At 43.0% G+C, this 27,892-nt stretch overlaps 1 protein-coding gene across 1 annotated transcript in view; it reads right to left on the reverse strand.

Moving 5' to 3' along the window:
- The window catches only part of XPO5 (exportin 5), a 55,158-nt gene that overhangs the window by 21,968 nt on the left and 5,298 nt on the right, over positions 1-27,892 (reverse strand). Inside the window, exons 5-20 of the mRNA XM_055263993.2 lie at positions 27,597-27,779; positions 25,735-25,761; positions 24,201-24,386; positions 22,696-22,772; positions 18,954-19,053; positions 17,656-17,739; positions 16,908-17,033; positions 15,207-15,297; positions 12,542-12,670; positions 10,121-10,251; positions 7,114-7,269; positions 5,713-5,754; positions 5,303-5,392; positions 4,038-4,237; positions 3,385-3,484; positions 2,350-2,531 (exon numbers count right to left, since the gene is read on the reverse strand). Of these exons, the coding sequence (XP_055119968.1) occupies positions 2,350-2,531; positions 3,385-3,484; positions 4,038-4,237; positions 5,303-5,392; positions 5,713-5,754; positions 7,114-7,269; positions 10,121-10,251; positions 12,542-12,670; positions 15,207-15,297; positions 16,908-17,033; positions 17,656-17,739; positions 18,954-19,053; positions 22,696-22,772; positions 24,201-24,386; positions 25,735-25,761; positions 27,597-27,779 (1,904 nt within the window). The remainder of the gene's footprint in view (positions 1-2,349; positions 2,532-3,384; positions 3,485-4,037; positions 4,238-5,302; positions 5,393-5,712; positions 5,755-7,113; positions 7,270-10,120; positions 10,252-12,541; positions 12,671-15,206; positions 15,298-16,907; positions 17,034-17,655; positions 17,740-18,953; positions 19,054-22,695; positions 22,773-24,200; positions 24,387-25,734; positions 25,762-27,596; positions 27,780-27,892) is intronic.

Genomic DNA, 27,892 nt, shown 5'->3' on the forward strand with positions numbered 1-27,892 from the left:
CCTTTTGAAATAAAAAGAAAATAGCCGGGCGCGGTGGCTCACGCCTGTAATCCTAGCACTTTAGGAGGCCAAGACGGGCGGATCACGAGGTCAGGAGATCGAGACCATCCTGGCTAACACGGTGAAACCCCGTCTCTACTAAAAATACAAAAAATTAGCCAGGCGCGGTGGCAGGCACCTGTAGTCCCAGCTACTCGGGAGGCTGAGGCAGGAGAATGGCGTGAACCTGGGAGGCAGAGCTTGCAGTGAGCTGAGATTGCGCCACTGCACTCCAGCCTGGGCAACAGAGCGAGACTCCGCCTCAAAAAAAAAAAAAAAAAAAAAGAAATAAAAAGAAAATATTATTTATTTATTTATTTATTTATTTTGAGATAGAAGTCTCACTCTGTCGCCCAGGCTGGAGTGCAGTGGCGTGATCTTAGCTCACTGCAATCTCTGCCTCCCGGGTTCAAGCGATTCTCCTGCCTCAGTCTCTCCAGTAGCTGGGATTACAGGCATGCACCACCATGCCCAGCTAATTTTTGTATTTTTATTTTTTTTTATTTTTTTATTTTCTTTTTTTTATTATACTTTAGGTTTTAGGGTACATGTGCACAATGTGCAGGTTTGTTACATATGTATCCATGGGCCATGTTGATTTCCTGCACCCATTAACTCGTCATTTAGCATTAGGTATATCTCCTAATGCTGTCCCTCCCCCCTCCCCCAACCCCACAACAGTCCCCGGAGTGTGATGTTCCCCTTCCTGTGTCCATGAGTTCTCATTGTTCAATTCCCACCTATGAGTGAGAACATGCGGTGTTTGGTTTTTTGTCCTTGCGATAGTAATATTTGTATTTTTAGTAGAGATGGGGTTTCACCATGTTGGCCAGGCTGGCCTCAAACTCCTGACCTCAAGTGATCGACCCACCTTGGCCTCCCAAAGTGCTGCGATTACGGTGTGAGCCACCGCATCCAGCCAAAATATTATCTATTTCCACAAACATGTCCACAATGACAACTTTATCAGACACTCCAGCCCTCCAATTTGTCAACATTAACTTAAAATTTTTGGTTCTTAGGCTTCAGGTCTTGGGTGTCTATTCCCAGGAGAGTTTCCCTGAGACACGAATAATTTGGTTTGCCCAGTTCAGACTGCTTTTACTCCCTGGAGAAAGGGCCAAAAAGTACTGAAACAGAGCTCCAACAATGTACTTTAAAAATCCTGTGAGAGGCCAGGTGTGGCAGCTCGCTCCTGGAGTCCCAGCACTTTGGGAGGCCGAGGTGGACTGATCACTTGAGGCCAGGAGTTCAAGACCAGCCTGGCTAACATGGTGAAACCCTGTCTCTAATAAAAATACAAAAATTAGCCGGGAGTGGTGGTGCACACCTGTAGTTCCAGCTACTTGGGTGGCTGAGGCAGGAGAATTGCTTAAGTCTGGGAGGCGGAGGTTGCAGTGAGCCAAGATTGCGCCACTGCACTCCCAGCCTGGGTGACAGAATGAGACTCTTTCTCAAAAAAAAAAAAAAAAAAAATCCTGTGAGATACAAAAAGCACTCTTTGGCCAATAACTGAATTATATAAAAAACCTATCTTTTCATTTAGAGAGCATCCCTGAGTCATCAAATGTCTATCTAGTAACTGAGAAGCCTATACTGGCCTACTTCCACTTGAATATATTAACTCATGTGATCTAAAACAGTGATTCTGAATATTCAATGTGTATATAAACCATCTGGGCATCTAGTTAAAATGTAGATTCTGATTTAGTATGTCTGGGGTGGGGCCTTGATTCTGCCTTTGAAATAAGCTCTCAGGTGATGCTAATGCTACTACTGGTCTTAGGACTCAGCGTTGAGAACCAAGGACCTAGCAAACTCAGATGAAAAATTTATAATTCCTTTGTTTAGCATGTTCAGCCAGCAGTTGTTTGGTTCATTTGAGCTCAGACTCAGTATTGATAAATTCAGATTAGCTCATATGAATACCACCCAGAGATGCACCATTATAGAAGGCAACTGCCCTGCTCCCAATGAGCAATTACTTTACTAAAAAATTTAGACCAAATAAAACTTACAAGTAAAAATAGTGATGAAGTATAAAGAAATGGAAGAACAACAAAGAGGAGGCTCAAAATGGGAAAAGCCCTTTTGGGATTATCCCCTTGGGTTCACATGGAAATTAAGATTTATGCAAGTGAGAGCTGATGTTATTTTTTTTAAAACTGAGACACCCTCTAGAAAGAAATAAGACTTAAATCAATCCCTCATTAATACCACTAAGATATGAAGACACATAAACAGACTAAACTTTTGAAATTTTTAAGGTAAAGTAAAAAACAACAGAGAAACGCCATTATTCTGACTCACCGTATAAGCGCAAGCAAATTGTCAAGAAGTTTCAGAATCTGCTCTGTGCAGGGGTTACGGAAGACTGGATTTCCACTGGATGTATAACCCACCACAAATCCCCCAGCTTTGGCCTCTTCTAGGTCAGTGGGCCAGCAAGTTCGTTTCACAACACCTAGAATGCTGTATACACAAAAGCTCATCTATAGAAAAACAAGAATGACAGATAAATATAAACAGGAAAAAAAAAAAGACAAAGTACTGTTAGATATATTCAAGGTTCTGGCAAAAGTGACACAGAGGCCAGAGAGAATGAAATAATCCTCTGCTCCCCGGCAATCCCCCATCCCTTCCTTTAAGGTGAAGTCCAAGAGGGATCCTCTCACTGCCATTTTCAGGGCCAGTGGTAGGCTCTGGAAACTTCCCTTGCAGTAAGCTGTCTTTCTAGGAGCTGTAGTGACCCACCCACAGGACCCTGATGAGAAGGTGGCTTAGATACAATCCAAAACAAAGTGTTTAAAATGCCATCATTTCATCTTCTTTGAGTTGACCCTTATTGGGCCTTGACAGCTAGTGTCCTAATCCCCCCTCACGGTACTCTCAATCAGCCTACTACTTGCCAGGTTAATTGATGGGACTTGTGCCATAATGGAGCCAGGAACAATGCTTATTTAAATAGCAAAGCACTGAAAAATCTCAGGTTTGCAAGTTAAGCCATCACTTAAGACTTTACATGCCAGAGAGCAATGGCAGGGAGGACTCACCCTGCTGACCAAGTTCTGACCTACTTCCTCATTACACCTTCAGTCTTCAGAGCTATTTAGAGATCCTTAAAGCCAAAATAATGACTTCATAGAAAAGACCATCTGCTCTGCTGTGGGAACTAACTCAACAATTCAAGACTAAAGAAGAAAAGAAAGGAGAAGCTTAGGGAAGTGGAGACTCCCACGTTTCTCACCAGTATAGAAAAAACAAATCTATGAGAAACTTGACAAAAGACAACACCCTACTCCTACCCATGGCCAATGCCACTTCCCATTCCCAGGAAAGTCTTACTCGTGCACGGTTTAAGCCACAGGGATCCTCCAGGCCTGGGTCACAGCTCTTCTGATCTGTACCCACATACGCAATGAAAGCATCAACATCTGACAGCACTCTGAAGGTTGGAGGGGGAAAAAAAAGTTATATCATGATTTTAAACAAGGACAGTTTCTTCCACAGGAGTTAACAGGCTATCATTATTTGGCTCTTAAGAGCAGTTTTTATAGTGAGAGGAGTATAATCATACTAATTGTCAGCTGTCATTTGAAGGTTTAAATTTCCCTTCCCACTCCCAAATGTTATTAGTAACAATTTAAGAATTAAACAAGAATATAATCTTCAAAATATAAAGAAAATAATTTCTCTACTGTGTGAGCACAGATAAGTGTCTGTGTGGTTGTATGGCCCTTCCTAGCTGTTCTTGTTTCTCTAAATGTGCTGGTGCTGCAATGCAGACACCACAGGAGTCTCACTCTGTGCCCTCCCCACCCACAATCTAATTGAACCAGAGATTAAATTACAAAAGACTGCTTTTAGAAAACTTCAGATATCATGGATAATGCCATCACACTTCAATATCCTTAACCCCTACCCCACCCTGGGCCTAGCTCTTAAACCAAAATGGGTGCTTGAGTATAGTAAGAGTCAGGGCAAGGGATCTCCTTTACCTGTGCATGTCTTGAGAAAGCCAGATGCTGGCCACTGGTGCCATCAGCTCCTCTAGGAACACCTTCTGACGCTCATAGTTCTTAAATTGGTTGCTAATGAGAACCAGGGCTTCCATGAGGGCACACTTCTCCATTTGTGTCAGGAGTAGCTCATTGGAGAGGAGTTGCTTCACATGGTTATAAAGCATGTCAAAATTGGGCTACAGATCAAAAAGAAAAAAAGCCAGAGGTGGTAAAGGTCTGACTTTCAAGGAGAGGTGGCTCACTTAAGGAAGAAAGAAGAAAACCAAAGCAGTCCCAGGAAAGTCAGGCCTATAAGGCTATTATTTGGTAATTCTGTTATCTGTCTTTATTTTGCCTAAATAAGCAAGACAATTTAGGCAGAAGATAGCTCTTGTCTTGAGTATTTGGATAACTGCACTTTCCCATATTACAACTGTGAAAAGATCAGCTTGTTTTATATCTATATCTATTTATCTATATCTATCTATCTGTCTATCTATCTATCTGTCTATCTCTATATATGGAGATAACTGCTGTGCATTCAGAGAAGAAATTTCTGGATAATTTGTAATCTGGAGTAATGTTAAATTTCTTATAACCCCATGCCCCGAAAAGGGTTGTGATTTGCATCAGCTTTTCTCAAGATCAGGCACATCATTTGGCAGTAGTAATTAAGATCATCACATAGTAAAGAGCTGTAGAATTACAGGGGTAAACTTAGTAATCTATATGGCAGAGAACTATTTGTATTTTGAAGAGAGGTTACATTTGCCATCACATTTCTAACTATACTACTAAGTATACTAAGAAAACACCAATTCAAGAATGTTTGTTTATTTATTTATTTATTTATTTTTGAGACGGAGTTTTGCTTGTTGCCCAGGCTGGAGCAATGGCGTGATCTTGGCTCAATGCAACCTCCGCCTCCTGAGTTCAAGTGATTCTCCTGCCTCAGCCTCCTATGTGGCTGGGATTACAGGCATGCACCACCATGCCCAGCTAATTTTTTGTACTTTTAGTAGAGATGGGACTTCACCATGTTGGCCAGGCTGGTCCCGAACTCCTGGCCTCAGGTGATCCACCCACCTCAGTCTCCCAAAGTGTTGGGATTACAGGTGTGAGCCACCACGCCCGGCCAAGGATGCTTATATGATGCAAAGCTATAGTTTCTAGTTTTTTCTTTATGTGAGGTACACTGAAAGCTGGATTTCCACACAAATGTAACCAAACTTCGCTACTTCAGCCAGGGTCCAGCAGCTTACCAGCACAAGCTGGGGGTAGTCACGACACATCTTGATGATGGAGGAACAAGCATGCCTCCTCACGTTCCTCACTGCCCGGGTTCTGGGGGCCTGAAAAGAGACATTCAACAAACTCGGAGCTGCTTTTAATATAATATACAGGTGCTGCATAGACTCATGTAAATATCTCAGTCAGGGGCAAGTTCACAATGATTTTTCACAACCCTAAGAGTATAATGGAGTAACATTTATAGCCACCAAGAATCTATGTTTCCTATGCCCTATAGTGTCTCTAGGGCAAAACAACATATATGATAATCTACCGCCTTTACTATCCCCTCCCATTTATATAAAAATATAAACTGAGTATCAGGTATTCATACATTAGTACTCAAGAAGTTAGAATCTATTGGTTTAATTAATGGTCTTACCTTACTTTCTTCAACAGTTTCAAAAGTGACAGATGAAAATAGCTAAGGGAGAGGAGGAAAAAAGGTCACTCATGTTTGTTTATTCGTTTTAGAGATGAGATCTGGCTATGTTGCCCAGACTAGACTTGAATTCCTGGGCTCAACTGATTCTCCTGCTTTAGCCTTCTGAGTAGCTGGGACTATAGGCATGAGCTTATTCATATTGTCCATTTTCTCAGATAACCTCTACAAGAGTCATCGGAGTCACAATTTTACCATCAAAACATTCTACAATAGGATCCCAGAACAATTCATGCCATCACCCAAGCACTTGGCTATGGAAACGCCTCTCTCTTCTTTCTGTCAGAAGTTGTATGATCTATCCCCTCGATTCCATTTCATTACTTCCCATCTACTCCTCATTCCAGTGAAATATGGCTGCTTCCTTGGCCACTATTATGGAATTAAACTCAGACAAGGGTGTAGTCAAGAAACTCACTGGACATTCTCCAACTCAAAGAATTTGCAACAAATGAGCCCACTTTTCTGAAGTCCTACTGGTCTTGTGACACAACATTTTCTTCATTTCTCTGGCTCTTTTTTCTTCTGTTGGGGCTTCTCATTTTTTTCTCCACTCCTCCAATGATGGTGATTCACTAGGTTCCTTGCTTGACTCACATGTCTCCTACCTCTACATACATAATCACTTCAGTAAGACTTCACTTTTAGTCGTGGGACTTCTATGATGATGATGCTTTAATTTTATCTCGTTACTTTCTAGAGTCTAGATCTTCAACCTCGAATAGCCAATTTATTGTGAGATGTCTCCATAAAGATGTTCTACATATTCTTCACAGTATTCCAAAATACTCACCGCTTTCTCTTTACTCCTGTTCTCCTTTGTAATCTGGTATTCTGACTCAAGGAGTGGCTCTATCACCCACCTAGTCAACTGAACTGGAAACCTGGAAAGTGTTCCTTCCTCTCATAAATCCCCTCCCTGCCCGACAGCACACTCGAATACTCTCCTTTATACAAATCTTCATTGCAATGCCATATAGGTAACATTAACTGTTTTTGTGCCTTTCTTCCCAGAGTGTTCCTAAAGAGTGAGGCACTAGCATGGTACCTGATCCACTATAAGTACTGAGTAGATATTTAATAAATGAATAAATAGCTGTTTATTAGTTTGCCTCACATAATTTAAAAAATAGTTACAAAAATAATTAGCCTAGTCCAGGCATGGTTGTGCATGCTTGTAGTCTCAGCTACTCAGAAGGGTGAGGTGTGAGGATCCCGTGAGACTAGTAATTTGAGTCCAGCCTGGGCAATGTAGCAAGATCCTGTCTCCAAAAAATAAAATAAATAAAAATTAACTTAGAAATGTCAAAATAAAATTTACAAAGGAGATGGATTTTATACCTTAGAGAAGACCTGGGGCAGGAACTCTGGTCTGTAGGTGACAAATGGAAAAAGCGCAGAGACATTAGTAAGGACGCAGGACAGGATGAGAGGATCCTTGGTATCAAAGTTCAGAACCATCTGCAATAGCTCTATTCCATCATTAACAGGAATTTCCTGTAACAAAGACATAAAACAGGTTGACATGGCTGCCTCCACTCAGAAATAACCATTTTGGCTACATTTTATTTTCTTCTTTTAAAGAGACAGGGTCTCATTCTGTCACCTAGGCTGGAGTGCGCAGTGGCACAATCATCGCTCACTGTAACCTCAAACTCTTGAGCTCAAGGGATCCTCCTGCCTTAGCCTCCTGAGTAGCTAGGACTACAGGTCGGCATCACCATACCTGGATACTTTTTTTTTTTTTTTTTTGAGATGGAGTCTCGCTCTTTCGCCCAGGCCAGACTGCAGTGGCACGATCTTGGCTCACTGCAAGCTCCGCCTCCCAGGTTGACGCCATTCTCCTGCCTCAGCCTCCCAAGTAGCTGGGACTACAGGCGCCTGCCACTGCGACCGGCTAATTTTTTGTATTTTTTTAGTGGAGACGGGGTTTCACTGTGTTAGCCAAGATGGTCTTGATCTCCTGACCTCGTGATCCACCCGCCTCGGCCTCCCAAAATGCTGGGATTACAGGTGTGAGCCACCGCGCCCGGCTGCCTGGATACTTTTTAAAATTTTTGTAGAGATGTTGTAGAAGTGTTGTTATGTTGACCAGGCTGGTCTCAAACTCCTGGTTTCAAGTGATCCTATGGCCTCAGCCTCCCAAGTAGGTGGGACTACTGGCACGCATCACCATGCCTGGTTAATTTTTTTAATTTTTAGCAGAGATGAGGTCTCACTATATTGTCCAGGCTGGTCTCAAACTCCTGGGTTCAAGCATTCCTCCCATCTTGGCCTCCCAAAGTGTTGGGATTACAAGTGTGAACCACTGTACTCAGCTGTGTGTGCCCTTCTTACCATCTTCTAAGCAGTATATTATTCCCTAAAACCTCTTAAATTTTGTTATTTCTTCAATTGATCAAGAGGCTGAAGGTTTTTCATATTTATCAGCTACTTTATATATATATATCACTCTTGGTTGCCCAGTGCAATGGCACGATCTCAGCTCACTGCAACCTCCACCTCCTGGGTTCAAGTGATACTCCTGCCTCAGCCTCCTGAGTAGCTGGGATTACAGGCACCCACCATCATGCCCGGCTAATTTTTGTATTTTTAGTAGAGACAGGGTTTCGCCATATTGACCAGGCTGGTCTTGAACTCCTGACCTCAGGTGATCCACCCACCTTAGCCTCCAAGTGCTGGGATTACAGGCCTGAGCCACTGTGCCCCACCCTTTTCTTTTTTAAGACAGAATCCCACTCTGTCACACAGGCTGGAGTGCACTGGCATGATCTCAGCTCACTGCAGCCTCTGCCTCGTGGGTTCAAGCGATTCCCGTACCTGAGACTCCCAAGCAGCTGAGATTACAGACGTGCACCAGCATGCCCAGTTAATTTTTGTGTTTTTAGTAGAGACGAGGTTTCACCATGTTGGCCAGGCTGGTCTGGAACTCCTGAACTCAAGTGATCGGCCAGCCTTGGCCTCCCAAAGTGCTGGGATTACAGGCATGAGCCACTGTGCCCGGCTTATCAGCTACTTTTGGTTCTCCTCTATACATTGTCGGATTATATCTTCTGTCTATTTCTCTATAATTTAGTAAATCCTCATCTGCTTACTTTAAGAAATATGATTTTACTGATATAGTCGAGGTTCTCTGTGCATACCCTCCTTTTCAGACCTACAGGTGGCCACTATACTGGTGGCCTACAGTATTCTAAAGCAGCGTGGTACTTAAAATGTATACTAAATGTGGCAGGGCTTAGAGTTAGAAAGACCTGAGTTTTGGCCGGGCGTGGTAGCTCACGCCTGTAATCTCAGCACTTTGGGAGGCCGAGGCGGGCGGATCACGAGGACAGGAGATCAAGACCATCCTGGCTAACACAGTGAAACCCTGTCTCTACTAAAAATACAAAAAAAATTAGCCGGGTGTGGTGGCGGGCGCCTGTAGTCCTAGCTACCCCAGAGGGTGAGGCAGGAGAATGGCATGAACCCGGGAGGCGGAGCTTGCAGTGAGCCGAGATTGCGCCACTGCACTCCAGCCTGGGCTACAGAGCAGGACTCTGTCTCAAAAAAAATAAAATAAAAAAAAAAAAGCCGGGCGCGGTGGCTCACGCTTGTAATCCCAGCACTTTGGGAGGCCGAGGCGGGCGGATCACGAGGTCAGGAGATCGAGACCACGGTGAAACCCCGTCTCTACTAAAAATACAAAAAATTAGCCGGGCGTGGTGGCGGGCGCCTGTAGTCCCAGCTACTCGGAGAGGCTGAGGCAGGAGAATGGCGTGAACCCAGGAGGCGGAGCTTGCAGTGAGCCGAGATTGCGCCACTGCACTCCAGCCTGGGCGACAGAGCGAGACTCCGTCTCAAAAAAAAAAAAAAAGAAAGACCTGAGTTTTGATCCCCACTTTGCCATTTATTAGCTGTTTGAACTTGAGTATGCTATTTAGCCTCTCTAAATCTGTTTCCTTTTCTGTAAGATGTACATCCATAGATTTTCCTATTCTACTACCAGTTTAAAAAAGATAAAAACTGACCAGGTGTAGTGGGTCATGCCCGCAATCTCAGCACCTTGAGAGGCCAAGGCAGGAGGGTCGCTTGAGGCCAGGAATTTGAGATCAGCCTGGGCAACAGAGACTCCATTTTTATTATAAATTAGCCAGGTGTGGTGGCATGTGACTGTAGTCCTAGATCCTCAGGAGCCTGAGGTAGGAGGATTGCTTGAGCCCAGGAGTTGGAGGTTACAGAGAGCTGTGATTGTGCCACTGCATTTCAGCCTGAGCAACAGAGAGATATCGTGTCTCAAAAAAGAAAGAGAAAAGAAAAGAAAAAGGTCAAAATAATCATGCAGTCAGCATGGGAAATAATTACTTACTTCTCTATCTAGTGTTCGAAACATCTGGGTGATAACACTTTCCAAAAAAAGAGTCATGGCTTCCCACTGCACAAATGAAGGTGAGAAGACGGAACAGAGGCTTCCTTCTCCAGTTCCAACTGCAGAACAAGCTTTAAAACACACACACACACACAATTATCAGCATTGAAAGATCACAGAAGACACAGAGAGACAATGGAGCCTTGGAGAACACCTGAGAATTTCATGATTGAAGGAGCAGGGTAATCTAACCCCTCTCAGCTGGGGCAAAGAAAAGATGATGTGTGCTGAAAGCAATGAGGTAGGTGAAGGTTCCTACCATGCCTCCTCCTCTAATAATGAGCAGTCTGAATTCACCTCTATGAGCCTTGTAGTAAAACCATTTTGAGTAATGAATGAGAATACATAGGTGAACATCAAAAACATTGCCTGGCCCATTAGTAGGTACTTGATAAACATGAATTAGTTTCTCCCCTCCTCCCCCTTTGTAATTTTTTCCATGAGAATCTAAATAATTAAAATTGAGACCCTAAAGAATCTTCCCAATAAGGAAACAATGTAATATACAAAACACTGCTTCACATCCAATAGCCTCATGACAACCTTAAGGGCTATGTCTAGAGAAGGGTGCCATCCTTCAAGTTTACAACTATTACCACAGCACACCACTCAAATAGCAACGCACAAGCAAAAAGATTTGCCAATTGCTTTTGTTTGTTTGTTTGAGATGGAGTCTCCTCTGTCACCCAGGCTGGAGGGCAGTAGCGAGATCTCAGCTCACTGCAACATCAGCCTCCTGGGTTCAAGCAATTCTCCACCTCAGCCTCCCAAGTAGCTGGGATTATAGCCACTTGCCACCATGCCCGGCTAATTTTTGTATTTTTTTTTTTTAGTAGAGACGAGGTTTCACCATCTTGGCCAGGCTGGTCTTGAACTCCTGACCTTGTGATCCACCCACCTCAGCCTCCCAAACTGCTGGGATTACAGGCATGAGCCACTGTGCCCAGCCGCTTTTCGTTTTTTCTTTCTTTTTTGAGATGGAGTCCCGCTCTTTGCCCAGGCTGGAGTGCAGTGGCACAATCTTGGCTCACTGAAACCTCCACCTCCCGGGTTCAAGTGATTCTCCTGCCTCAGCCTCCTGAGTAGCTAGGATTAAAGGGGCCCACCACCACGCCTGGCTAATTTTTTTAGTAGAGACAGGGTTTTGCCATGTTGGCCAGGCTGGTCTCGAACTCCTGACCTCAGGTGATCCCCAGCCTCAGCCTCCTGAAGTGCTAGGATTACAGGCGTGAGCCACCCTGCCTGGCCTAAGACTTACCAGTTGCTTTTCTTGCTTACATACAGTGCAGTCCTATTTACTAGTTTCATCTTAGTGCAACACATTTGGGCTTCCTCAACCTTTCAAGTTACCAAATATCAGAGAATTTAGAATCAATTGTAAATAAAACTGAATGTTAAATTCCTCAAATGTCAGCCAGTACTATGGTGCTTTTCTAAAGCAGTGATGTGCACTAGTTAATTCACTTTTTTTTTTTTTTTTTTTTGAGATGGAGTTTCGCTCTCGTTGCCCAGGCTGGAGTACAATGGCGCCATCTTGGCTAACCGCAACCTACACCTCCTGGGTTCAAGCGATTCTCCTACCTCAGCCTCCCAAGTAGCTGGGATTACAGGCATGCACCACCACGCTGGCTAATTTTTTGTGTTTTTAGTAGAGACAGGGTTTCTCCAAGGTGGTCAGGCTGGTGTTGAACTCTCGACCTCAGGTGATCTGCCCGCCTTGGCCTCCCAAAGTGCTGGGATTACAGGCGTGAGTCACCGCACCCAGCCTTTTTGCTTTATTAATACTGTCACACACATATAGCATGCGTTAAGATGAGAGACAAGACATATGGAGTACAGAGAAGTTAACTGGCTGAGGCATTTGGTAGAGGGGGATTATTTTGAATTTATGTAAAGTATAATTTCCCGAAAGCTTTGGGGTGGCTGAGTGATATGAGAAGTCCCTGTATTATTCCTGTTATGTCTAACAGGAGATCCTTTCTGATTTCAGGAATAGTGCTATGCAAGAATTTGGTTGAAAAGTTTTAAAGTTAGGTCTAGGCATGAAATTTGTTAAGCTGGTGCCTGAAGTGAAGCAAATAAAATCAACAATAAATAATTGGTTGATTCTGTTAGAAATGGAAAATGATGGCAAAACTGATAATGACATGGTTTTACCCTAACTTAAAACAAATTTAAAATGTGTCATCTGCTTTCTTTGTGTGAGCCAATGAAAACACTCCCTCTCCAGGATGAGCAAAGCTATTTTTGAATAGTATTAGTATATCGTTCTGATATGTGTGTAGCTCAGGCTCATTTCCTATATATAGTTTTGATACTGTCCTAACATTTCACTAACATTCAGTAATGAAAAAAACTTACAATTCACAGAACCAGCATCAAGAAAAGTTGATAGTTGATACTTTAGCCACTCCCCAGCCATCTGGAAGCTAGTTTTGGGATCCAAACGACATGCCAACCTCATCACCTCTCCTTGTTGGGCTCGGGAGGCTGCCAAGAGAAAATGCCAAGGGAAGGACAGGAATCAATAACTGGTATAAAATAGGTACTTAGTTAATGTTTATTAATTTACCACCCTAGGAGAAAAGCATTCAAAGGAACTGTTTTGCAGACTTGTGCTTTGCATGTAATAATCACTCAATAAAACTTTATTAATGAATCCAGAAATTTCTGAAAATAAGTGATCTCTGGAAGCTGTATTACCAGCTAGATCCTGTAAGTGGCAAACTAAACTTAGTCTCCCATTTCTGTTGGAATTAAAAGGAAATCAGGGTTGGGTGCAGTAGCTCACGCCTGAAATCCTAGCACTTTAGGAGGCCAAGGTGGGCAGACTGCTTGTGCCCAAGAGTTCAAAACCAGTTTGGGCAATACAGTGAGACCCAGTCTCTACCAAAAAATACAAAAAGTAGCCAGGTATGGTGGCATGCACCTATAGTCCCAGTAACTTGGGAGAGTGAGGTAGGAGGATCAGCTGAGCCCAGGGAGGTCAAGATTGTAGTAAGCCATAATCGCAGCACCACTCTTGCCTGGACAACAGAGTGAGACCATGTCTCAAAAAAAAAAAAAAAAAATTTTTTTTTAAAAAGTAAATCAGGTTGGTGGTAATAAAAAATGGTGCAGCTGCTGTGGAAAATAGTCTGGCAGTTCCTGAAAATATTAAACGTGCAATTGCCATATTATCCAGCAATTCTACTCCTAGTTATATATCTAAGATAAACAAAAACTTATGTCTAAACAAAACCTTGCATATAAATGTTCATAGCAGCATTATTTGTAATAGCCAAAAAATGGAAATAACTCAAGTGTCCATCAACAGATGAATAAATGAGTAAATGTGGTATATCTATACAATGAAATATTGGCAATAAAAAGAAATGAAGGATGGGTGCGGTGGCTCACGCCTGTAATCCAGCACTTTGGGAGGCGGCCAAGGCAGGTGAATCAGCTGAGGTCGGGAGTTCGAGACCAGCCTGGCCAACATGATGAAACCCAGTCTCTACTAAAAATAAAACAATTAGCTGGGCACGGTGGTGCATGCCTATAATCCCAGTTACTTGGGAGGGTGAGGCAGGAGAATCGCTTGAACCCCAGAGGCAGAGGTTGCAGTGAGCCAAGGGTGTGTCATTGCACTCCAGCCTGGGCAACAGAGCAAGACTCCATCTCAAAAACAAAAACAAAAACAAAAAAAGGCTACGTGTGGTGGCTTACGCCTATAATCCTAGCACTTTGGGAAGCCGAGGCGGGTGGATCATGAGGTCAGGAGATTGAGACCATCCTGGCTAACACAGTGAAACCCCGTCTCTACTAAAAACACAAAAAATTAGCTGGGTGTGGTGGCACGTGTGTGTAGTCCCAGCTATTCAGGAGGCTGAGGCAGGAGAATCTCTTGAATCTGGGAGGTGGAGGTTGCAGTGAGCCGAGATTGTGCCACTGCACTCCAGCCTGGGCAACAGAGCGAGACTCCATCTCAAAAAAAAAAAAAAAATCAAGTACTGATAAATGTTGTAACTTAGATGAATCTTAAAAACATTATGCAAGTGAAAGAAGGCAGTCACAAAAGACCATGTATGATTCAATTTATATGAAACGTTCAGAATAGGCAAAACAGAGACAGAAAGTAGATTACTGGTTGCCTAGGACTGGGAGAGATGAGGGAATTGGGGGATGACTCCTAGTGGATATAGGATTTATTTTTGGGGTGATGAAAATATAATCTAAAATTGATTGTGGTGATAGCTGTGCAACTCTGTAAAAATACTAAAAACCATTAAATTATATACTATATGTGGGTGAACCGTATGGTAAATGAATTTTGTCTCAATAAAGCTGTAAAAAAAAAAAAAAAAAGGAAGCTGGGCACAGTGGCTCGCACCTGTAATCCCAGCACTTTGGGAGATTGAGGCAGGCAGATGACCTGAGGTCGGGAGTTCGAGACCAGCCTGACCAACATGGAGAAACCCTGTCTCTACCAAAAATGCTAAATTAGCCGGGCATGGTGGTGCATGCCTGTAATCCCAACTACTTGGGAAGCTGAGGCAGGAGAATCGCTTGAACCCAGAAGGCAGAGGTTGCAGTGAGCCGAGATCGCACCATTGCACTCCAGCCTGGGCGACAAGAGTGAAACTCCATCTCAAAAAAAAAAAAAAAAAAGAAATAAGGCACAGAAAACACAGAACTAGAATATTAGAATAAAATGGATTTTTCCACTTTTTGGGGGAAACAAATAACCATAAGGTAAGATGGTATTTAATCCTAAGTATGAAAAAAAGTCAAGAGTCTCTTAAGTATGGTTACCGTCCCTGAACATCAATGTCCAAGTGCTGTGGGGGTTTGTGGTATAAAACAAAACATTACGCCTGGAATAGCCCCAGCACTCTTCTGCAATGGGAAACTACAGCTTAATAAGTAGGCTGCTATCCAGATTTGGGGATCTTTCGTAAAAACCCCAAACACCATGCACCATGATTCATAATACTAGATGCCATTCTGAGACTGTTGAGAGAAATCCAAGGCCAACATCACTTACAGTTGAAGAAAGCATTGAAGTCCTCATCGCTATCAAAATCAAACCGAGAATATTCACAGCTAGGGCTGTCTGTTTTAGAAGGAAAGCCCATCTGGAAAGAGAAAGGTAATTGGGGTAGGGGATGAAAGTGTCCCCACTGAAGGAGTGTTTAAGCTTCAGGAGTTTAAGCACTTTTATTTTATTTTAGAGTTAAGGGTTTGCATGAGATATTGTATGGTAACTATCCACTTCAGTTCTATCACAGGTCCACAGTTTGCTCCCAGTTCCAGTATTCCTCAGTGGTAGAAAAGAGAATACTTTTAGTTGATACCATCCTCCAAGTTCCTCAGGGAGAATTAAATTCTTGAATTCTTTTAGGCTCCCAAGAAAAAATGACAATTCAGTATGTAATAAGGAAGAAAGAATTGAGAGCTACTTGCCTCAAATACTGAACACTGAGAATAAACTTGAACTTGTAGAACTTTGTATGTTTCATTCAAAAAAGAATTGAAGCCCATGGCAGAAAATAAGAACACAGTGTGGCTGGGCACGGTGGCTCACGCCTGCAATCCCAGCACTTTGGGAGGCTGAGGCGGATGGACTGCCTGAGCTCAGGAGTTTGAGACCAGTCTGGGAAAAACAGTAAAACCCTGTCTCTACTAAAATACAAAAAATTAGCCGAGTGCGGTGGTGGGCACCTGTAGTCCCAGCTACTTGGGAGGCTGAGGCAGGAGAATTGCTTGAACCCAGGAGGCAGAGGTTGCAGTGAGCCAAGATCGTGCCACTGCACTCCAGCCTCGGTGACAGGGCGAGACTCCGTCTCAAAAAAAAAGAAAAAAAAGAAAAAAAAAAAAAACAGAACACAAGTGTGTGCTATGTACTACGCAAATTCCTTAAGAAAATAAGGAATTGAATGTGCCCCATTCTCTGATGTTACAAATTAAGATTAAGAATCTGTCAGCTGCAAGAGCTCTTAGCAGGGAATTCATGAGCAACTCTCTACTGAGGTAGTGAGTAATCTTTGCTTCTACTCTCACTCCCCTCGTTTCCCTTTGTAACTCTCACTTGGCCTCCAGAAGCAATCCTTAGATATTGCCTCCTCTTGGAATCTTCCCGACACAACCCTCCTATGTACTTCCAAAGCATTCTGCTTTTAACCCCTGAATAGCAATTATTACATTGTATGGTCACTGCTCTTGCCCTAGCACCTAGCCCAATACTTACGATATATAAGTACTCTCATATGGAAGAGCAGTTATAATAACCAGTAAGGACTGATTTCTTCCTGAGGAATAAGAAAATAAGTCCAGTAAAGGAATCTTAGTGATGAAGAAAGGGCTGTTAATAATGCCAATCAAAGTCTTTTTTATGTTTCCCCCGAGACAGGGTCTCACTCTCATCGCCTAGGCTGGAGTGCGGTGCTGCGATCTCAGCTCAGTGCAGCCTCAATTTCCCAAGCTCAGGTGATCCTCCCACCTTAAGCCTCCCCAGTAGCTGGGGCTACAGGTGCATACCACCATGCCCTGCTAATTTTTTTGTATTTTTAGTAGAGACGAGGTTTGGCCATGTCGCACAGGCTGGTCTCCAACTCCTGGGCTCAAGCGATCCTCCCGCCTCAGCCTTCCATAGAGCTGGGATTACAGGCATGAGCCACTGCACCCAGCCTCAAAGTCTTATTATGTGTATTCACCTACACTCCACGTTTAGATTCCCATAATATACCTTGACCAAGTTAGTCATGGAAGCACGAAGATATTTTGGTATTATTGCTAATAGCAAAGGATCACGGGACAGGATTTCATGCCTGAAGAGGGCTCCCCAAGTCATCTGAGTTGAAGAGCGTAGAAACTAAAGAGGAAAAAAAGAAAACGTCAGTCTAAGGATTTGGATTCTATATAACCCAGATTATTACTTAGCAGTTATCAACTACATTTTTTCATAGAAATAAATCTGTACAATACTTTGAAGCTGTCTCTACTGCAATTTATCAGTAATGACTACCCACTGTGGATCACATGTTAGTAAGATAGGCTGTGGGTCAAGGAAATTACCTGGAATGTGGGCTGAATTTTACTACTTTCTCTTCTTTGCAAAAAAGGATACTGGAATCTCAGAGTGACATTAGAAGCATAATTTTGAACTGACTGAAATTAATTTTATAATACAATTAATCAGACTTTTGTTTCAAAAATCTTTATAACTTTAGTACTAAACCACCTGGGACACACCTCACATGTGACTGAGTACAATCAGAATATTACCTAAAGGGAAAAACTGCTAACCTAGACAAGTGCACTGTTTGGCTCAGGAAGAAGAGCCAATAATTCTCTTAATGAAATGACACTACGGTCATTCCCCAAGGCCTGAAGAGTCACATTTTATACATGATCTACAATAATAGTTCAGGACACAGTGCTTGACATTGGTTCACCTAACTAAAATTTTGAGAAGTTACCTGTATAAAGTTTACCTGACTTGGATGGGTTGTGAAAGCAAGAAAAGATTCCAGGTATTTTCCAAAGTTTGATGGTGTTTCTACATCAGAATCTGCACCCTGTAGGAGAAGACCACTATATTAATGGTGTTGATCGAGAAAAGCAGGAGAGGAAAAAGCAGGGAAGTAATAAAAAGAGATAAACTAAACCCTCAAAAAATTTTGTTTTAAAAGGACTTTGTATTTCCTTTTGGCTAAAGAAAGGCATCACTTCAAGGGCTAAAATATAGGAAAGTTACTTTGCCTACTCAATCATCATCATTAAAACCCATTCTGTGGTCAAACAGTAAAATAAAAAACACTCATTTCAGAAATTACAGGAAGAAAAAAAATCTGTATTACTTCCTCAGACCTTACCTATTCACGTCTCTGTGTCCCAACCTACTACATAACCCCTTCAATAGTTTCTTTTCTTTTTTTTTTCTTTTAGATGGAGTCTCACTCTGTTGCTCAGGCTGGAGTGCAGTGGCACGATCTCGGCTCACTGCAACCTCTACCTCTGGGGTTCAAGCGATTCTCCTGCCTCAGCCTCCCGAGTAGCTGGGATAACAGGCATGCACCACCACGCCTGGCTAATTTTTGTATTTTTAGTAGAGACAGGGTTTCACCACATTGGCCAGGCTAGTCTCAAACTCCTGACCTCAGGTGATCTGCCCACCTCATCTTCCCAAAATGCTGGGATTACAGGCATGAGCCACTGCACCTGGCCCCCTCAATAGTTTATCTCCGCAACTATCCTCTCTAACCATTTAAAACACCACAAAAAGATATAACATCAATTGCAAATGTCTGTTCCAATGTCCTGTCTTCCAACTTGTAAGACTGAGTATTAAATATTTCTCTAATGGCAGGTTTTCCAGGTCAATCAGACTCAAGTTTTCTTTTGTGCTCCAATAATACATCCCTTAGATTGGGAAAACGGTTCTTTATTCAAGTCCATGTTTCGTGGGCTAACAGAATGTAAAAGCATAAAGCACTCAGCAGATTGAGGTTCTGTAAGTACCAAAATTCACAAGAAACCAACGTTGACTTTATGGAATAATAGATGTGGATATCTGATGTTGGTATAACTATTTTATTGTTAAAAGAAATTTAGATCACTCAAACACTATTCTATTAAGATAATTTAATCTATAGAATCATGCAATAACTTGTAGGGCGCTGCCCCATCAGGCTAAAATCAATGACATTTGCAACTCCTCATTGAAACATAAGTTTCTAAATGCTCTTCCCAAATGGGCTTGAAGCTCTACAGAAAGCAAGCACTAGCTCACCAGCAATGCACACAGCTGATTGCCCAGCGCACACAACACCTGACAGAGCCTCTTCAGAAAGACATAGTGTTTTTCTACCAAACCTCCTCCATCAGCAGTCCTGTAAGATGAGAGAATTCCTTATATCACCGACAAAATTAAAAAGGCTATAATAAAAACATCACTCTGTGTCTCATTTCCCCAAATCATTTAGTTAGGTCTATAATTCAGTAGCATTCCAATAGTTTTGCTAAATTAAAAATTTTTAAAAATCTTTTTAACTTATTTGGTGGCAAAACCTGACCTGAAATGATATAGGACTATTCACACAAACAGCTATTAATAACTACGAGTGTGAACAGCAGCCATATTAGCTGTCTTCTGGAGGAGGAGAGTATCACATAAAAGGCAAGGATCTTGGGGTAAACGAGGCCTAGGCTTTAGGAACACTGAAGGACAGGACGATATTATGGTGTCCAATGCAATCTCTGGAGTTTGACTACCTGGGTTGGAATCACAGCTTTATGAACCATAGTTGTGGTATGGCACCCATAGCACAAACAGAAATGGGACACCACTTAGTATGAGTGTCATGATGTCTATGGAACTAAGAATTGGACCTAAAAATAGTAACTACCCAAAAAACGTTATTCATTTAATTAACAGGATCCCTTAAAACAGTGCTGCAGTCTCTACAGGGAAGGAGGCCATGAAAAATGTGTATTAGAATGGGTAGTAAGAGATTTTACGTAAAACATATGTGCCTCATACCTTTTCATTTCTCCTTGGGACTAAATGTAAAGAGTATCAAAAAGATGGTGTTGGAACAGATTCAACTACTTATAATATATAGTTCTGCCTGACTTCCTGGTAAGAAACATGTTATCAAGAAATGCTTTAATATTTTCTTTCTTTTCTTTTTTTTTGAGACAGGATCTTGCTGTCACACCTAGCTGGAGTACAGTGGCTCAAACATGGCTCACTGTAGCCTCAAACTAATGGGCTTCAAGGGATCCTCTCACTGCAGCCTCCCAAGTAGCTAGGACTATAGGCGCATGCCACCATACCCAGCTAATTTATTTTCATTTTGATTTTTTGTAGGGATGAGATCTTGCCATGTTGCCCAGACTGGGCTTGAACTTCTGGGTCCAAGCAATCTTCACGGCTTGGCCTCCCAAAATATGGGATTACAGGCATGAGCCATTGCGCCCGGCCTTGCTTTAGTATTTTCTAGAGCAATTGGAAGAAAGTACGTGGAAGCCCTTACAGTCATGCATCACTTAACGACTGGGGATGTGTACAGAGAAATGCATCGTTAAGTGATTTTATCACCATTTGAACATCATAGAGTGTACTTACACAACAGGAATAGCCTATTACACATCCAGGCTATACAGCATAGCCTATTGCTCCTAGGCTACAAACCTCTATAGCATGTTACCGTAGCCAATACTGCAGGCAATTGTAACACAATGGTAAGTATTTGTGTATCTAAATACAGAAAAGGTACAGTAAAAATACGGCATAAATGATAAAAAATGGTATACCTGTAGAAGGCACTTACCATGAATGACTGCAGGACAGAAAACTGTACTGGGTGAGTCCAGAGTGAGTGGTGAGTGAATGTGGAAGCCTAGGACATTACTGGACCCTACTGTAGACTTTATAAATACTGTACCCTTAGGCTAAACTAAATTTATTTATTTATTTAGAGATGGAGTCTCACTCTGTTGCCTAAGCTGGAGTGCAGGGGCACAATTCTGGCTCACTGCAACTTTCGCCTACCAGGTTCAAGCGATCTCCTGCCTCAGCCTCCCAAGTAGCTAAGAATACACACGTGCGCCACCACACCCGGCTACTTTGTACTTTTAGTAGAGATGGGGTTTCACCACGTTGGCCAGGCTGGTCTCAAACTCCTGATCTCAGGTGATCCATCTGCCTTGGCCTCCTAAAGTGCTGTGATCACAAGCATAACCCACCGTACCTGGCCCGCTAAATTTATTTAAAAAATTTTCCAGCCAGGCGCGATGGTTCATGCCTATAATCCCAGTACTTTGGGAGGCTGAGGTGGGTGGATCACCTGAGGTCAGGAGTTCAAGACCAGCCTGACCAACAGGGAGAAACCCTGCTTCTACTAAAAATACAAAATTAGCTGGGCATGGTGGTGCATGCCTGTAATCCCAGCTTCTTGGGAGGCTGAGGCAGGAGAATCGCTTGAACCCAGGAGGCAGAGGTTGCAGTGAGCCGAGATCGCATCATTGCACCCCAGCCTGGGCAACAAGAGTGAAACTGCGTCTCAAAAAATAAAAATAAAAAAACAAAAAAAACTTCCTTTCTTCAATAATGAATTAACTTTAGCTTACTGTAACTTCTTAACTTTATAAACTTTTAAACTTTTTAAAATTATTTTTCTGAGACAAGGTCTCAGTCTGTTGCCCAGGCTGGAGTGCAGCGGCATGATCATGGTTCACGGTTGCCTGAACTTCCCGGCTCTAGTGACCCTCCCACCTCAGCCTTCTGAGTAGCTGAGACTACAAGTGCACATACCACCACACCCGACTAATTTCTATTTTTTTTTTTTTTTTTTTTTTTTTGAGACGGAGTCTCGCTCTCTCACCCAGGCTGGAGTGCAGTGGCGCGATCTCGGCTCACTGCAAGCTCCGCCTCCCGGGTTCACGCCATTCTCCTGCCTCAGCCTCTCCGAGTAGCTGGGACTACAGGCGCCCGCCACCACGCCCGGCTAATTTTTTGTATTTTTAGTAGAGACAGGGTTTCACCGTGGTCTCGATCTCCTGACCTCGTGATCCGCCCGCCTCGGCCTCCCAAAGTGCTGGGATTACAAGCGTGAGCCACCGTGCCCAGCCTAATTTCTATATTTTTTTGTAGAGATGGAGTCCTGCCATGTTGCTCAGGTTGGTCTCGAACTCCTGACTCAATCAGTCCTCCCGCCTTGGCCTCCCCAAGTGCTGAGGTTACAAAGGTTAGCTAGCACATTCAGCCATGACTGCCTCATTTCTTTTTTTTTTTTTCTTTTGAGACAGAGTCATACTTTGTTGCCCAGGCTGGAGTGCAGTGGCGTGATCTTGGCTCACAGCAACCTCTGCCTCCCAGGTTCAAGATATTCTCCTGCCTCAGCCTCCTCAGTAGCTGGGATTACAGGCGTGCGCCACCAGGTCTCGCTAATTTTTGTATTTTAGTAGAGATGGGGTTTCACCATGTTGGCCAGGCTGGTCTCAAACTCCCGGCCTCAAGTGATCCACCTGCCTTGGCCTCCCAAAGTGCTGGGATTACAGGTGTGAGCCACCACATCCGGCCAATGCCTCATTTTCTTATCCAAAAACACTGTCGATTGACAGCTAGCATTTAAATAAGAACTTCAGGTGGGCACAGGGGCTCATGCCTGTAATCCCAGCACTTTGGGAGGCTGAGGCAGGTAGACCACCTGAGGTCAAGAATTTGAGACCAGCGTGGTCAACATGGCAAAACCCTGTCTCGACTAAAAATAGAAAAATTAGCCAGGCATGGTGGTGCGCCTGTAATCCCAGCTACTTGGGAGGCTGAGGCAGGAGAATCGCTTGATTCCAGGAGACGGAGGTTGTGGTGAGCCAAGATCGCGCCACTGCACTCCAGCCTGGGTGACAGGGCGAGAGCGAGATCCAGCTCAAAAAAAAAAAAAAAAAAAAAAAGAACTTCAGATAAATCCAAATAAGATAGAAAAATGACAAAGAAATTAGAAAACACACTGAAAAGTAAAGATACTCACTGTGCAGCGGAGAGTATATAATGCATGGCAACATCTCCAAATAAGACCATCAAGGGCTTCCGGTCTTCCAACTTGCCCTAGACCCAATTTTAGGGAAACATAGTCATATAAACTATACTTCAAAGTACCGACATCTTCTGTAAGTATATAATCAAATATATTGACTTTATAATTTCTTATATACCCCAGGGTTTAGTGAAACACTAGAAAGAAGCCCAACTCTTTAAAACCAAATCTGGATAAACTTACATATTTTTTGTCAAAACTATCAGTTTAGTGAAAAAGCATAAACTTACATTTTTAAATGTGTTGGGCAGGCTGAGTGCGGTGGCTCACGCCTGTAATCCCAGCACTTTGGGAGGACGAGGCAGACACAACACCTGAGATCAGTTTGAGATCAGCCTGGCCAACATGGTGAAACCCTGTCTCTACTAAAAATACAAAAATTAGGCCAGGTGCCGTGGCTCACACCTGCAATCCTAGCACTTTGGGAGGTCAAAGTAGGTGGATCACTTGAGGTCAAAAGTTCGAGACCAGCCTGGCCAACATAGTGAAATCCCGTCCCTACTAAAAAATACAAAAATTAGCTGGGTGTGGTGGCACACGTCTGTAATCCCAGCTACTGAGGAGGCTGAGGCAGAATTGCTTGAACCCGGCAGATGGAGGTTGCACTGAGCTGAGATTGCACCACTGCACTCCAGCCTAGACGACAGAACGAGACTCTGTCTCAAAAAAAAAAATAAATAAATAAAAATAAATAAATAAATGTGTGTGTTGGGCAATAATGCTGATATGACAGCAAAGTAAATTTCATTTGTAGATAATATTCCTATGGAGAAAAGGGTCATAGTTCCATTGGTTAGCCAAGACAGATATAGGCTGGGCACAGTGGCTCACGCCTGTAATCCCAGCACTTTAAGAGGCTGAGGAGGGCAGATCACTTGAGGTCAGGAGTTCGAGACGAGCCTGGCTAACATGGCGAAACCTCATCTCTACTAAAAAATACAAAAATCAGTCGGGCATGGTGGCATGTGCCTATAGTCCCAGCTACTCGGGAAGCTGAGGCAGGAGAAATGCTTGAACCTGGGAGGCGGACGTTGCAGTGAGCCAACATCACGCCACTGCGCTCCAGCCTGGGTGACAGAGCAAGACTGTCTCAATGAAAAAAAAAAAAAAAAAAAGACAACCTAGTGTAGCCACCATCCAAGATTCCTTGACATTCATTAAGCAAGCTTTAAACATTTACTTTCATCTGTTAACTGTAAATTGCCAAGTATCATGGCTGTTTCAAGAACCATGCAGCCTGATAAATCTCCACATTCTGCCAAAGGATCCCTTGAATATTGGCAAACTCCTGTCCAAGGGGGTTGGAAGCAGGCAGTAAGTTGGCCCCAAGGAAAAAAACCCAAACCTTTAAATGACTTTCTCCCACAACATGCAATTAAACACATACACGGCCTACTTCAGAGACTCTGAGGATAAGTCAGTTTGAAGTGGTAACTTACTTTTCTGCTGACTGCAATGAGAAGACACTCAGCGGCTCCCAACTGAAGTTCCTGTTCATTCAACAGCAAACACAGTATCTCCAGGAGTTTACAGTTTTCAGCAGTGATGTGACTCATAGACACCCAGTCAATATAGCCTGCTAGAGTATTCAATGCTGCAACTCCTACTCGACAGTTTGCTTGCGCCTACCAGAAAAGAAATAACTTTGGATCATGAAGTCCTCGGTAACAGGTAAGGAACCTGTGGTTATAACTGAACTCCTATTTTCTAATTCTAAGAAAATTATTTTTTAAGAATATACTCACGTAACAGTCACAGGTAGGGAACACAATCACTTCTCAAACAATGGCATTCTCAACATCCATAGATAAGACCATACTGGCATGTGTGGCCATTTTATCTTTTTCACAAAACCCCAAATCTTATCATTTTACATCCCAAGGCTGGGCGCAGTGGCACACACCTGCAATTCCAGCACTTTGGGAGGCTAAGGTGGGTGGATCAGCTGAGCCCAGGAGTTAAAGACTAGCCTGGGCAACATGGCAAGACTAGTGTCTACCAAAAAAAAAAAAAAAAAAAGAAAAAGAAAAAGAAAAAAATACCCAAACCAAAAAACTACAAAAATTAGCCAGGCATGATGGTATGCATCTATAGTCCCAGCTACTCATGAGGCTGAGGTAAGGCTCACTTGAACCCTGGATGTTGAAGCTACAGTGAGCAATGTTTGCGTCACCGTACTCTAGCTTGGGTGACAAAGTAAGACCCTGTGTCAAAAAAAAAAAAAGTAAGTTTTTCTTTTTTTTTTTTACTTCCCTTCCACCATAGCTCAGTGATCAAAAATAAAACAAAGGACAGGCCAGGCGTGGTGGCTCACACCTGTAATCCCAGCACTTTGGGAGTTGAGAAGGGCGGATCATGAGGTCAGGAGATTGAGACTATCCTGGCTAACACAGTGAAACCCCGTCTCTACTAAAAATACAAAAAATTAGCCAGGCATGGTGGCGGGCGCCTGTAGTCCCAGCTACTCGGGAGGCTGAGAGAGGAGAATGGCATGAACCCAGGAGGTGGAGCTTACAGTGAGTCGAGATCACGCCACTGCACTCCAGCCCGGGCGACTAAGCAAGACTCCGTCTCAAAACAAAAACAAAAACAAAAACAACAAACGACACACGCAGTGGCCCACAGTCACTTTGGGAGGTCGAGGCTGGAGGATCACTTGAAGCCAGGAGTTTGATACTAGCCTGGGCAACACACTGAGACCCTGTTTCTATAGAAAGTATTAGCTGGGCATGGTGGTGTGCACCTATATTCCCAGCTACTCATGAAGTTGAGGTGAGAGGATCACTTGAGCTGGGGAGGTCATGGCTGCAGTGAGCTGAGACCACACAACTGCACTCCAGCCTGGGCAACAGTAAGACCTGTCTCCAAAACAATACAACACAAGCAAAGCTGAGGTCACCATCCACTAGGGGCACGTATCCCCTCACCTGAAAGGTTCAAAGGTCTCCTTCGAACTTTATAAAGAACTCTTACCTTTGACTCCTGAGAAGTATCTGTCTTCTGAAAGGAAGTATAAAGATCCAGTGTTTTTAATAAGCAAAAGGTCACATAATAACTTTCTACCCACCCCCCATCAATGCCCTTGAATAATGATTCTTAAATATATGCAATTTTTAATCTTGGAAAATAACACAACTTTACTAAGCACGCATAACTGATATTCCCCTAGGGAGACCAAGTAAAGTCAGAAGCATAATTAAATGAATACAATTTATGATCATGTATGTATAGCATAACTATATGAAAACCATGTACTCAAAAATACTGGATGTTGGCCAGGCGTGGTGGCTCACGCCTGTAATCCCAGCAGTCTGGGAGGCCAAGGTGGGTGGATCACCTGAGGTCAGGGGTTTGAGACCAGTCTGGCCAACATGGTGAAACCCCACCTCTACTAAAATTACAAAAATTAGCCGGTGTGCTGGCGCATGCCTCTAATCCCAGCTACTTGGGAAGCTGAGGCGGGAGAATCACTCGAACCTGGGAGGCGGAGGTTTGCAGTGAACCAAGACCGCACTACTGCACTCCAGCCTGGGCAACAAAAGTGAAACTCCATCTCAAAAAAAAAATATATATATATACACACATAATATACATACATATATGTATACACACATACATACGTATATATATACACACACGTATATACATATATATATGATATTAAATACATCAAAATAGTGGCTATTCAGTGAATACACAAATATGGTTGATTTTTATCCTTATATTTCAAATCCATACAAAGGCACACAATGTTAACTTACAAGCATATAAAATTAGGCCAGGCGCGGTGGCTCACGCCTACAATCCCAGCACTTTGGGAGACCAAGGTAGGCGGATTATTTGAGTTCAGGAGTTTAAGACCAGCCTGATCAACACGGTGAAACACCATCTCTACTAAAATACAAAAATTTGATGGGCATGGTGGCAGGCACCGGTAATCTCAGCTACCCGGGAGGCTGAGGCAGGAGAATCGCTTGAACCCAGGAGGCAGAGGGTGCAGTGAGCCGAGACTGTGCCATTGCACTCCAGCATGGGTGACAGAGTGAGACTCCCTCTCAAAAAAAAAAAAAAAAAAAAAAAAAAAAAAAATTAGTATTTTCCTAACGAACCCTTCTGAAAATAAAATTAAGAATAACACCTAGGGCTGGACTCGGTGGCTCACACCTATAATCTCAGCACTTTGGGAGAGCAAGGTGGGTAGACCACCTGAGGTCAGGAGTTTGAGACTAGCCTTGCTAACACAGCGAAACTCCATCTCTACTAAAAATACAAAAATTAGCCGGGTGTGGTGGCACATGCCTGTAATCCCAGGAGGTGGAGGCTGCAGTAAGACGAGATTCCTATCTCTTTTTAAAAAAAAAAAAAAAAAAAAAGGCCAAGCGCGGTGGCTCACACCTATAATCCCAGCACTTTGGGAGGCGGGCGGATCACGAGGTCAGGAGATTGAGACCATCCTGGCTAACATGGTGAAACCCCATCTCTACTAGAAATACAAAAAATTAGCTGGGCGTGGTGGCGGGCGCCTGTAGTCCCAGCTACTTGGGAGGCTGAGGCAGAAGAATCGCTTGAACCTGGGAGGCAGAGGTTGCAGTGAGCCGAGATCATGCCACTGCACTCCAGCCTAGGTGACAGAGCGAGACTCCGTCTCAAAAAAAAAAAAAAAGAAATAAAGAAAATGAGCTCCAGTTTTTCTGTCATTTCCTAGTTTTTTATTTTTTTTGCTTATAAAATAGGCTTTCATTTTGCTGACCTAGACACCCTAGTTCCTTACTGTAAGATTAATCAAAAACACTCATATTGGAAAACAGAAATGTTATAGTAGGGGTATCCCTTACCACTTGCTGATACTTGTTTACATTTTCTTGAAGTGTGTTAAGCAGAAAACTGAAGATTCTTTCCATGTTCTGGGTTAATGTTTGCTGGATGTCCCTTCTTCTTTGAGGGGGAAGTGTCTGAAAAGTTACTACATCCTCTGCCAGTCGCAAAAGGATAAACATCACCAATTCTGTCTGTGTTTCCTATACCAACAGAAATAAGCTAGTTAAAAACTAAAATATCTTTTCATTTTATGTATATCCAAAGGCTATTTTGTTGCCAAAAAAAAAAAAAAAAAAAAAAAAAACCACAAACA

The sequence above is a fragment of the Symphalangus syndactylus genome, chromosome 23 (genome assembly GCF_028878055.3).
Source record: "Symphalangus syndactylus isolate Jambi chromosome 23, NHGRI_mSymSyn1-v2.1_pri, whole genome shotgun sequence".
NCBI lineage: Eukaryota > Metazoa > Chordata > Mammalia > Primates > Hylobatidae > Symphalangus > Symphalangus syndactylus.